Source organism: Trachypithecus francoisi, unplaced genomic scaffold (assembly GCF_009764315.1).
Source record: "Trachypithecus francoisi isolate TF-2019V2 unplaced genomic scaffold, Tfra_2.0 Lachesis_group3, whole genome shotgun sequence".
Classification (NCBI taxonomy): Eukaryota; Metazoa; Chordata; class Mammalia; order Primates; family Cercopithecidae; genus Trachypithecus; species Trachypithecus francoisi.
The window spans coordinates 28440045-28452914 of NW_022681468.1; the positions used below are offsets into that span (position 1 = coordinate 28440045).

Consider the following 12870-nt stretch of genomic DNA (forward strand, 5'->3'; position numbering starts at 1 on the left):
GGTTTGGCTGTGTTCCCACCCAAATCTCATTTTGAATTGTGGTTCCCATAATCCCTGCATGTTGTGGGGCAGACCTGGTGGGAAGCGAATTGAATCATGGGGACAGTTACCTCCATGCTGTTCTCATGATAATGAATGAGTTCTCACAAGATGTGCTGGTTTTATAAGTATCTGGCATTTCTCTGGCTGGCACTGCACTTCTGTCTCTCCTGCTGCCATGTGAAGAAGGACGTGTTTGCTTCTCCTTCCACCATGATTGTAAATATACTGAGGCCTCCCCAGCCATGCTGAACAGTGATTCAATTAAACATCTTTCCTTTATAAATTATCCAGTCTTGGGTATGTCTTTATTAGCAGCATGAGAATGGACTAATACAATAAGTAACCTAATAAATGAAATAAATTAGCTAAGGGCAGGTGCTAGGAAAAGAATAAAATGGGTAGTGTGCTAGCTGCTCACGCATTCTACTTTAAAATGTAGAGTCACTGAAGGTCTCTCTAGGCAGGTAAAAGTTAAGCTGAAACCAGAATGTTGAGAAGGATCCAGCCATGCAAAGTCCAAAAGAGAGAGCGTGCCAGGCAGAGGGGATGGAACCTACCTTCCTGAGGTAGGAAGTAGTGTGGCTAGGACAGAGAAGGCAAGAGGGGGTGAGCAGGAGATCAAGTCAGAGATAAGCAGAGCCAGGAAGGGGATGGAGTTTGGACAGCATCGAATGAGATTGTAGAAGATGAAACCCCACAAGCTAACCTGGGACCTTGAGAACAGGGATTCTAGTCCTAAATGTCTTTATGACCCTAGGCCAGTCCCTGAACCACTTTATGGCTCAATTTCCCGAACTGGAAAATTAAGGAAATGGACTAGGTGATATCTAAACATCCTGTCAGAAATTTAAAAATAGGTATTTATTATTATTGATGTGCTTTATTGGTATCAAGATAAATGGGTCATGCCATCCATCAGTCAGCCTTCACCTCTGTCTGATTCTCAGTTTCTTCAGCTATGAAGGGTATATAACCTGAAGGGCTGTGAAGATCAAATGAGATCAAGAATAAAACATATACACTTTAAAGTGCAAAGTCGACCGGACGCAGTGGCTCACACCTGTAATCCCAGCACTTTGGGAGACCGAGGAGGGCAGATCACTTGAGGTCAGGTGTTCAAGACCAACCTGGCCAACATGGTGAAACCCCGTGTCTACTAAAAATACAAAAATTAACCAGGTGTGGTCGCAGGCACCTGTAATCCCAGCTACTCGAGAGGCTGAGGCAGGAGAATTCCTTGGACCCGGGAGGCAGGGATTGCAGAGAGCTGAGATCATGCCACTGCACTCCAATCTGGGTGGCAGAGCTAGACTAGCTCTCAAAAAATTTAATTAAATAAAGTTAAAAACATAAATAAAGTACAAAGTCAACACAAGAATAGAAACATAGAAAGGATATTAAGGGGAATTTAACAATCTGCTTCCCTACTCCCTCCTAGAAGTTTTCTCCTAGAGAAATAGGCTTTGCCTTTTGTTTTTTAATCTTTCAAACACATATAACAACAATAATGTCCTGGCCACCATTTTAACTATTTTATGTGCATTTTTGGACTTGACCTCAAAACAATCTTGGGAGGTAAGAGTTATTATTTTCTCTACTTACAAAGGAGGAAGTTGAGGTCTGTATCTCTTACTATTTTCTCTGTTGCATAGTTTTCTTTCTTTACCCCTCACATGTCCACAGGGCTAATCTGATCACCAACTAAAACGGGGGGACATCTATTGCCAAGTAGGGACAATACTAGAATCAATTTAAATTTTAGAGCCTTAAAGACAACCCAAGGAGAATCTGTCCTCTGAATGTGTGACCATAACAGTTTTGAATGCACTTAACAAGTTCTAAGACTCACTTGCCCAAGTGAGGAGTGATTATAAAAGTTTTTCTAGATCACTGTTAGTCATCATTCTTCAAGATTATCAGGGAAGGAGGCACCACATTTAGATACACTTGTTTTTATAACTACTCTTTAGTATAGATTTATAATCTAAAACAAGTTACCAGAAAACATTCTCATGAAAAAAATGAAAGTCTAACAGATTGCATTAAAATTTTAGATTATACTGCTTTCATGGGACAATTGTTTGTGTACTCAGTACATTTTTATAGGCTTTGATCAAATTCATCAGTAGTTCAAAAAACTGGCCAGGCCGGGCGTGGTGGCTCACGCCTGTAATCCCAGCACTTTCGGAGGCCAAGGTGGGTGGATCACCTGAGGTCAGGAGTTCGAGATCAGCCTGGCCAACATGGTGACACCCTGTCTCTACTAAATATACAAAAATTAGCCAGGCATGGTGGAAGGTGCCTGTAATCCCAGCTACGTGGGAGGTAAGGCAGGAGAATCACTTGAACCTGGAAGGTAGAGTTTGCAGGAGCTGAGACTGCTCCATTGTACTCCAGCCTGGGCAGCAAGTGAGAAACTCTGTCTCAAAAAAAAAAAAAAAAAAGAATTAGCCAGTGCTTTAGCTCCCAGGTATGAAATTTAAGACTTCTGAAATTCAGGGCCGGGCGCGGTGGCCCAAGCCTGTAATCCCAGCACTTTGGGAGGCCGAGACGGGCGGATCACGAGGTCAGGAGATCGAGACCATCCTGGCTCACCCGGTGAAACTCCGTCTCTACTAAAAAACTAGCCGGGCGAGGTGGCAGGCGCCTGTAGTCCCAGCTACTGGGGAGGCTGAGGCAGGAGAATGGCGTGAACCCGAAAGGCGGAGCTTGCAGTAAGCTGAGATCCGGCCACTGCACTCCAGTTTGGGCAACAGAGCGAGACTCCGTCTCAAAAAAAAAAAAAAAAAAAAGACTTCTGAAATTCAAACATATTTGTTGAAGTTGGGTCCACCAGTGGTTCAAACAACAAAAATTGTTCCACTACTTGAAAAAAATATATTGTATTAGGAGCAGACAGAAATGAACATACGGCAATTTTGTGTGTTTTAGCCTACCTGTGACATGGGTAGGTAACTTTTATGCTGTGCCAAGGTCTAGGTTAGTCAGACACAAAACCTGTCCACCATGACCTAACCTCAGAGATCCCAAACACATGCTCTTAAAAACCAACAGCAATGTTCTCTTTATAATTCTGGAACAGCTTTCTGACTCTGCCCTTGCTGTCATTTCACTGAAAAACAGAGAAAAAGAAAGAAAAGAAGAAGAAGAAGGATGGGGAGTGTGGCGGGATTTAGCCTCCAAAGAAATTAATTTTGGGGGTGTTTTTCTGTGTAAAAAGAACACTATTCATTCTTGCTTAACGAGCATATTTAATTTGAAGGCTCTTGGTTCTGATCAGATTTCAGACAACCAATAAAGATTTCTACTGGGCAATAAAATGGCCAGGGCAGCAATCTGCCACCCGTCTGCCCTCTGCAAAGAATCCATCCAGCTCTTCCTAAGGGCAATGTTGCTATCTCTGCCATCAGCCTAGCTTTGGAATTATGCAGAAAAGTCAACCCACCAAAGCTCAGTCACTCCCAGTTTCAGTCTTTTGGGGAACTTACTGCTCTCTCTTACTGGCCAAATGTACCTAGAAAGAAAATACCCAAATAAAGACTTTTTAATGTTCATCGGGAGAGTCAGTCTCTATAAATATGGCACATGAAGCCAAGACCCTTCTTGAGTACATCCTACCTAAATGGAGAACCAGGAAATGAGTCTGAAATGCTAATGCTCTAATTACTGCTCTTGGGAAAATGCCCTTTCCGATAGCACAGAATGTGACTTCCATTGCCACATGCTCCATAGAAAGCTAGGCAGACTGTCCAGGCATTCAAAAATCCCTGACTATTTTGCCCCACCCCTACCCCCACTTTGTTACTATTGCACAGTAGCTATGTACTGCCTGGGGCTAGCTTGTTTGATCTGCAGCTACAGAAACGAAGCCATTTAAACAAAATGTAAAAGGTTATGAAGAGGAAGAGAGAGTTAGTGAGGTCTGAACAAAGAGTGAAATATAGGCTTTTACACCAAAGGAAGGCTTTAAATTGAATGTATCTTCAGGAAAAATCAATTTGCCTTTTCCTTTCTTGTCATAATTTCTCCGTGCAACATGACTCTTGCCAATTATTGAAGGGTGTATTGTTGCATTAACTCTTGCACAGTGAAGTTTATCCTACAGAATAATCACATAATGATGTCACAATCGGTTTCCATGGTGATGAGGAAAAAGAGAAGCAAAGAATGGGGGAATGGGGGCAGATCACACCAGTGACATGAGAGTTGCTCTGGCAGCACTGGAAATGCTACTTGTAAAACCATCCTTAGCTCCCGGATCATAGAGCTATCACTGAGACAATTGTGCAGTGAGTGACAAGAGAGATAAGTGGAGAATGTGAGCCATCTATGAGACAGGTATCTTTTCAGAAACATAATTTTACAACAGCCATTAAAGAGAGTAGCAAAAGAATCAACAAGTATGCAAGAGCGAAAATTAAGAAATATAAAGCCAAAAAACAAACTGAGAAGCTACAGCTTTTGTCTAGTTTCAGTCACACATCCTGCCTCTTCCTACCTGATCTGCCATCTCGCTGAATGTCCACATGGTACCATTCCCCATCATTGGCTTTCTTCTGAGTGGCTTTCACTTTGATGGTGCCAGAGCCCATGTCAAGCAGCAAGTACAGGTTGCCATCAAGGAGCTCCACAGCAAAGAAGTCTACTTTTGTGTTCTTTTGGCTCCGAGCATCCTTCCTCTCTTGGGGCTTTCCATGAGTGAAGAGGATCAGGCCATTGGGCTCAGTGGTACGGAAGTCAAAGGAGATGGAGCCCATACGCTTAGTGTTCCACTTGGGCAAGCTGATGTAAGCCTCTGGGGTCTCGAAGTTGATGGGGTCCAGTGTGGCCACATTCTCACACTTAAACACAACTTCGCCATAGATTTTCATCTTGGTATCCCCAATTCGGGCCAGGCGAGACAGCTCCAGACGGATGTCATTATTCTTATAAACAACCTGTCAAAAGCCAAACAAAAGTGCCATGTGAATCAATCTTGCAAACAGTATCTATCCATCACTCACTGGGCACCTGGAAAAATGACCCAAGAAGAGGCTTCAGGACATAGTTCAAAACAACATGAGAAACAATGAGACACAGGAATCAAAAAAGTATCTGAAGAAACATCTGATGTGCACCCAAGCTCTAAAAAAGCCTCTATATTTCTACAGAATTTCTCTTGTCTCCTGGACAATTTCTTGTGTTGTCAGAAAGTTACACAACATAAGCTTGCAAATAAAAATCAAGAGAGATTGAGTTGCATGGATTCACATACCTCATACAAAGTGATTTACTGAAGCATCCTTAGTAAAACACCAGAAACAACCTAAATGACCATCAATAGCAGATGGCGCAGCTTTATAATGGAATATTAGGCAGGCCTTGCAAACAAGGTATTGCTTTTGGTTTTGATGTGGAAGCTCTCCAAGTCACATTGTTAAGTGAAATTGTCAAGGAACAGGATAGAGGGTGCATTATGCTATCATTGTGTAAAAGTGTGGGGATGTGGGGGCATTGTATGTATATATGCTCCAGTAAGCATAAAGTCTCTTTGTAACTATAAAATTGTCATTGGGGAGTATATTTGTGGGATTAATATTCTGGAATGGGAGGGTGACTTACTTTTCACTGTGCCCTCTTGTAGTGTTAGACTTTTTTTCAACCATGCGGATGTGTTACTTTAAAGAAAAGATTACGTGTTAAAAGCTGGTGGGGACAGAGGTCTGTTTTTGCTTTTATTTTTTCCACATTGCATGTGCCCTCTGTATAGTGGTAGAATGAGACACCCTGAAGCCCTATTTCAGTCAGTCAGTCAGTCAGTCAGGGACATTGATTTAGTTGAGAGTCTGATTTTACAAAGAATACTGAACCAGATACTAATTCACCTTGTAAGGAGGCCCAGCAGAGCTTTCTGCCTCCGTGCCCTACCCAAGGTTAGTGTACACTTCTGCAAAGCCATGGCCACTGTCCTGCAGTAGGTGGAGAAAGTGAGGATGACAGTTAAAAAAATCTGTTATGACTATCTAACAGCCTCTATGGAAAACAGTGTGGAGATTCCTTAAAGAACTAAAAGTAGAACTACCATTTGATCCAGCAATCCCACTACCCAGAGAAAAAGAAGTCATTATACGAAAAAGGTACTTGCACACGCATGTTTATAGCAGCACAATTTGCAATTGCAAAATCATGGAACCAACCCAAATGCTCAGCAATCAACAAGTAGATTAAAAAACTGTGATATACATATACACATACATATATATATGTGTGTGTATATATATGTGTGTATATATGTGTGTATGTATATACACACACACACACACACACACACACACACACATATATGACTACTACTCAGCCATAAAAAGAAATGAATTAATTGCGTTTGCAGTGACCTGGATAAGACTAGAAACTATTATTCTAAGCGAAGTAACTCAGGAATGGAAAACCAAACGTCGTATGATCTCACTGATATGTGGGAGCTAAGCTATGAAGACACAAAGGCATAAGAATGATACATGGACTTTGGGGACTTGCGGGAAAAGGTGCGATGAGGGTGAGGAATAAAAGACTACAAATAGGGTGCAGTGTATACTGCTTGGGTGATGAGTGCACCAAAATCTCACAAATAACCACTTAAGAACTTGCTCATGTAACCAAACACCACATCAACCCCAATAACCTATGGAAAAAAAGTCTGTTATGATTTTCTAAACCAGGTATAATCCATCTAAAAGCAGAAATTAATCTTTCTCCCTGAAATTAGAATTTCACAAAAGTTTTACTCTTATTCGAACTGAAATTTGATATAGTACCCTAGAATGGTTTTTGGTGCTCTGATCTCTGAGCAATGTCATATCCATAAAAACTTAATAAGCAGAAAACAATGGAAGGGAAATATACAAGGATCTGAATATTGAGCATACCAACTACTTTGCTATTTTCTTTATATTGCCTTATTCAAATTCTAAGTCAGGACCCAGATTTAGGTTTGAATTCCACATTTACTACTTACAAGCTATGTGACTTTGGCAAAGTAAATTTTCTGCATCTGTTTCCTCCCCTGAAATTGGGAATATAGGAATAAACAAACTATTTTGTAATAATAAAATGATTTAAAACATGTGAAGCACTTAGGAATGGAATATCATCAGGGCACAAAAGTCACAGCTCTTTGGAGGGTTACTGTTAATCTCATTTTGTTCTTTCCACAGCCCTGAAAAGGTTATATTATCATCTCCAAAACAACAATGGCTAATTTCTAAAATAAGCCTCATCTGTCCATATCTGTGAGAGAAAGTTAATTGGATGGGTCATTCCAGCACATATCATATAATCCCTCATATCCAAGTTTAGAATTAGTTCCCATCTCCCATCAGCAGAAGAGAATCAAGCAAAGTGGTTTGCATTCTAATGGGTATTGTAAGAGTGATATATAACCATGACGAAGCATTGAAAATGACTTGCTATTATGTAACCTTGACCATGGACCTAACCATAGTCAATAACATTGAAAATAATGATACTAACCCTTATTCAGCACCTACTACCAGGCACCATAGTAAGGATTTAACACCTGTCCATCCCATTAGATACAGACAACACCCATTTGAGATACCTGTAATCATTCCCTTATTTTACAGATGCAGAAAACGAACACAGAGAGTAGTTAGGGAACCAGCCCACAGGCACACAGCTGATAAAGTGGCAGAGCAGGACTTGAACCTAGGCATTTGAGCCCCAGGGTCCACATGCTCTGAACCAGGCCCCACTAGCAGCACCTGTGAGGCTTTAACATTACATGGAAAGTCATGCATGCTCAATTTCACAATTCAAAAGCGGAATTTTTCATTTTAGCTAAACTGGGCTGACCATGTACAAAGGGAAATATTGCAGGATCCTCAGGCAATCACTCAAGTGAGTAAACCAGAAAAGAAATCATAAAAGTTTAATGAGCGTCAGCTTCTCCTTTCTAACCCTCGCTATTATACCTCAGTGTGTGAGATCTCTTTGTCATAAACAAACTTTGGCTTTTTCTGCATTTGGGTTAAATGCCTATGACTAGAGTTCCTAGTAAAGGTTAATTATTAATGTATAACAATAGGTCATCCCCAAGGGACAGAAGGAGGCTTGGCTCCATGGAACAATACACAGAAAGAGAGATCAGGCATTCCTACAGGAGGCTGGGGACAGAATAAAAAGGAGGGGAAAAAAAAAGGCTTTTAACAACATACAAGAGCAGTGAAGAGGAACTCTTCTGCGAGAAGGGTACCTGACTGAGACTGGGAGGGAAGGTGAATAGCTGGAATGAAGATTTCTGAAGAGATAGGTAAGAGAATCAAGGGCCAGAAACTGGCCAGACAGAGATAACCAGACTTCTCTCAAAGGCTCTTTGAAGGTGAGTGCTCTATCTACTCCATGGCCCTGAAATTACCTGTCTATTTATACCGAATTTTCACTGTTGTGAATAAAAAGCCAACATCACTCTCACTGACAGCTGAATAACCCTTCTGAGTCCCATTTTATTTATTTCAAAGGTAAGAGCCTGGATATCTGTTCTACAAACTGTCCCTCTTTCCCACCCCACAGGGCTGTTGTCAAGATCAAACGGGGATGTTAGACATAGTAGGACACAACAATTCTAAACTGGCACACAAAACTAGGAAGAAATAATCCTGTTATCTTCATCACCCATGGTGTTGAGTTTCTGTTGGAAATGGACAGGGTCCTGAACTGAGGTTCTGTGAAGGTTTTTCTACCAAGAGGAAAAGGACAGGAGGGCAAGGGACTTGTAGCCCAGTGATGCTCAACTGGGACTCTCCATTGTTAATATCTTCACCTTCCCCACCTGCTCTGTGCAGAACCACAGCCACAGCCATGCAGAAGTGTACTGGCACCCTGGGTCAGCATGGAGGCAGGAAACCCTGCTGGACCCCCTTACAAGGCAAATCAGTGTCTGGTACAATGTTCTCTGTAAAATCAGACTGTCAACTAAATGAATGTCCCCAAATGGCTGGCTGAACTAGGAAGAGATGTGGCATCAAGTGACAGAAAGCAGCCTTGGCTGACAAGTTGCCTCTGCGAGGAGAAATTAAAGACAAAGTAGAAATGACTCCCTATGGGGGAAGATGTCACACATGCTGGGAGGTACAGAAACAGAGTCACAAACAGTGACAAGCTGGTCTTACTATCCCACCCATGGGCTTGTAAAGACTGCTGTTTTGACACATAACTCATGCTTAGGAGACCAGAGAGTAAAACAGCTAAGGAAAGAATCTCAGAGTTAAGACAAAGTCCCTCAGGAAAAAAAATACTTGTATTCCTCCATGATCTTTAATACAGAGACATACAGGAACAATACCAGGAGTAAGACAAGCTGAGAGCCGGAACAATGTAATAAAAATTGAGTCTATCATGTGCCAGGTACTTTGCAAACACTGTTTTATATCATACACAATAAGCAAATGAAATAGGTAGCATTAGCCCCATTTTACAGACATGGGGCTCAGCAGGGATACATACTTGCCCAAGATCATGTAGGCTATTAAATGCATAAACAGGACTTGAGCCCTTATCTCTCTGACTGCACTGGGGTAATGATATGCTCCAAGAGGGCAATTTCTAGGCCCTCCTGTAACCCATGCCTACACACAAAGCAGAAACTCCTTAGTCATGCACAAAAACCACACCCAAGTCCATCTCAATGTGCAAAGCCCTTCACCTCCTGTAAAATCCATTTCTAATGGATGTCTATACCTCCCCACTTACGGATCACCTCAAAGCCTTCCGTATGAACCCAGGTGTTATTGCTTCTGCATTTTTGTTCACTGGGTTTCCTAGGCTGCAGTGCCTCTCTCTTCTCTCCAGCCTCTCTAAATGATGCCCCTTCACCAAGATTTTCAAATCCATTTGAGAATTTCCCTGGCTACTCTGGTACTTGGTGATCCCACAGTCTGATAAATCCTTTTATTACCTACCAGTGAGGAAGCTGTCTGCCCTATTGCCCAACCCACTTGATTGGAAAAAGAGAGAGTATTCTAACCCTGCATGATGCACTTATTACTTCAAATTCTTCCAAGGTATTTGAGTTAGAAGGAAGGTGCATGAGAATAAACCAAGAATTAGAGATAGTCCCCACTCAGAGAAGTATTTTCTTCTCTCCCTCTGCCATCTTATCCCAGGCCACTCTGTTCTCACCTTTCTGAGAATGTGTTTCCATATGTTCTGTTGTAAATGCCCCATCCCTATGCACTCCAGCAAGGGAACTAGAAAGAATGAGAGGACGTAGGCATGTGCCCTGGAGTACCCAGATGACTTCTTGGCACTATTTCTCCCGCCAAGAAATAGGAAGTTTACCACCTGGTCTTTCTTTTCTCTTGTTTTTAAAGTATCTGCATAGAGGACAACTTCAATAAAAAACACCAGGTCAGCGGATAAGACCATGCCATTCACAGGTTTGTGACTTGAGGCCTGAGCACCGATGATCCACTCCACATCAGTGGAGAAGGTTTGAAAGTAAGGACGCTGGGGACATTTTCTGAAGCTGGAGAAATGGAATGGTGGAGAAGCCAGTATTGGGGCACTCGTGAGTGGAGCAGAGTTGGCTACAAATCTCAATAAAGCTTTTCCACTGTATACCTAACTGCAAAGTAGTTTACTCACAACAAGCAAAAAATAAAGATATACTTATCTCCCTCCCAAATTTAATCCTTTGACAATAGAAAATAATGAAATGAACTTTTTCTCTTCAGCTTCCAGGATGATACAGCTTCTAGATAAAACTTTTGGGCTAATCTTATTATTGTGTAATGTTCCTACTCAGGGTAAAATAATGACTAAGAAGTGTTGTGAAAGAATCTTGCTTCTGGGGTGTCTACGGAATCACACATCCCACTGTCTCTGCCCCACTTCCCTTCTTTCCCTCAGGCAGCCGATGACTTGGGCCTGCTGTGATTTCTCCCTCCTCTAAACTGTCCACTCCACTCCCTGTCACTTAAAACTCTCAACTTTGTTATCTTTGTACAGCACAAGTTTGGTCTTTTCAATAGATGTCAAACACCTTATGAATAAGAAATATGAATTACACCTTTTAAATTCTGAAATTGCTCCTAACTATATAGGTGCTTACCAAATGTTCATATCTTTATTAAATTAGATGTTAGATTGCAGTAGCAGTATAGCGCCATGGTTAAGATCATGACCTTTGGAGGCACCCTAACTAGGGTTTGGACACCTTACCGTGTTACGTTGGGCATGGTATTTAACTTGTCTCAGCCTATGTTCTTCTACTGTAGAATGTAGATAGTATCTTACTTCACAGGATTGTAAGAAATAAAGGAGATGATGGTCCCACATATAAAAGAACTTTACATAGTTTCTGACTCTTGATAAGCACTAAGTAAGTGGTAGTGATCACCATTAATTTTGTTATTTACTGAGAAAAGCCAGAATAAATCAACAGACAGTATAGCATGGAGTTATTAAGAAGGAAAGATTCAGGCTGGGCAAAGGGGCTCTCGCCTGTAATCCCAGCACTTTGGGAGGCCGAGTCACGTGGATCACTTGAGGCCAGGAGTTCAAGACCAGCCTGGCCAACATGATGAAACCCCATCTCTACTAAAAATACAGAAATTAGCAGGTGTGGTGGGGTATGCCTGTAATCCAAGCTACTCGGGCGCTTGCAGTGGGAGAATCGCTTGAACTCCGGAGTTGGAGGTTGCAGTGAGCTGAGATCGCACCACTACACTCCAGCCTGGGTGACAGAGTGAGACAAAAAAAAGAAGAAAAAGATTGTCACTGAGGATAATTTCTAAGCCAATTGTCAAGCCTAAGAGGCAGGGCGACAACAAAAGAAAAACTCTGAATTTAATAAACTATAAAATCATAGCTTTATACATTTATTTATAGGTCATATATTATTTATTGACTTCATATATGTATTTATAAATTATATGTACTTATTTATAAATTGTATATACTTAATTGCCTAATGTGACATTTATGAGATGCACACACAGCAAACACTTGCTCAGATTTAGATTCATATTCATGAACATCATTTTTTATCACAGGATGCCATTGATCAAACTCCGACAGTGAAGTCCAAGCACAAATGTGGCAGCAGATGGTCCTCTTAGATCCCAAAGTCAGAAGAACCTAATATCTGGCATGAACAGAGCCACATCTGCATCTCTGATCTTGCTAACAGGGGTCAGTAAACTAACTCCACCTGCTGAGATACAGCTGACACCCAACCTGGGGCTCAAAGTCCCAAATGCTGCATCGGATGGATGCCACCATTTTCACGCTTTATATTTTGTTAACAGTGGTCAGAATCTACCAAAGATAAAAGACTAAGCACCAGAAATAGAAAACTGGAACTGAGGTTCAGACTTGTAAGGCAGGAGCCAGAAAATGTCCAAGTTCTAGAGCTCAAAAAAAAGGTTAAAAAAACTCCAGATAAAGTTGAAACCAATAGTACAATGTTGACAGTTAATTAAATTTTTAAAATTCTGTGTAATCCAACACTCTATGGGTCAAATGAAGCATATCTGAAAGCTAGATTTCACCAGATGGGGCCATCCTCTCTGATCTATGGCCCTATTTGTAAGAGAGAGGCCAGGAAAAGATAAAAGGGACATATGGCAAGCTGGAGTAGAAGAAAAGATCCAGGAAACTGACATTGAAGTGCAAAATCCTTAGTCCATACCTCATTCTGAAAAAAGCCATTCAGTCATGTAGGCATGCAGGCAGGCCAGCCAGAAAAAGAGAGACAGCTGTAAGCCAGTCAGTTACTCTGCCCTCATGAATCACAGAGCCATGAGTGCCAGCCCGAGAGCCCCACTGATA

At 41.5% G+C, this 12870-nt stretch overlaps 1 protein-coding gene across 1 annotated transcript in view; it reads right to left on the reverse strand.

The window, feature by feature from the left end:
* Window positions 1-12870, reverse strand: part of LOC117069250 (neurexin-3-beta) — a 1234533-nt gene that overhangs the window by 1158614 nt on the left and 63049 nt on the right. The window contains exon 3 of the mRNA XM_033187257.1: window positions 4541-4979. Within this exon, the coding sequence (XP_033043148.1) occupies window positions 4541-4979 (439 nt within the window). The remainder of the gene's footprint in view (window positions 1-4540; window positions 4980-12870) is intronic.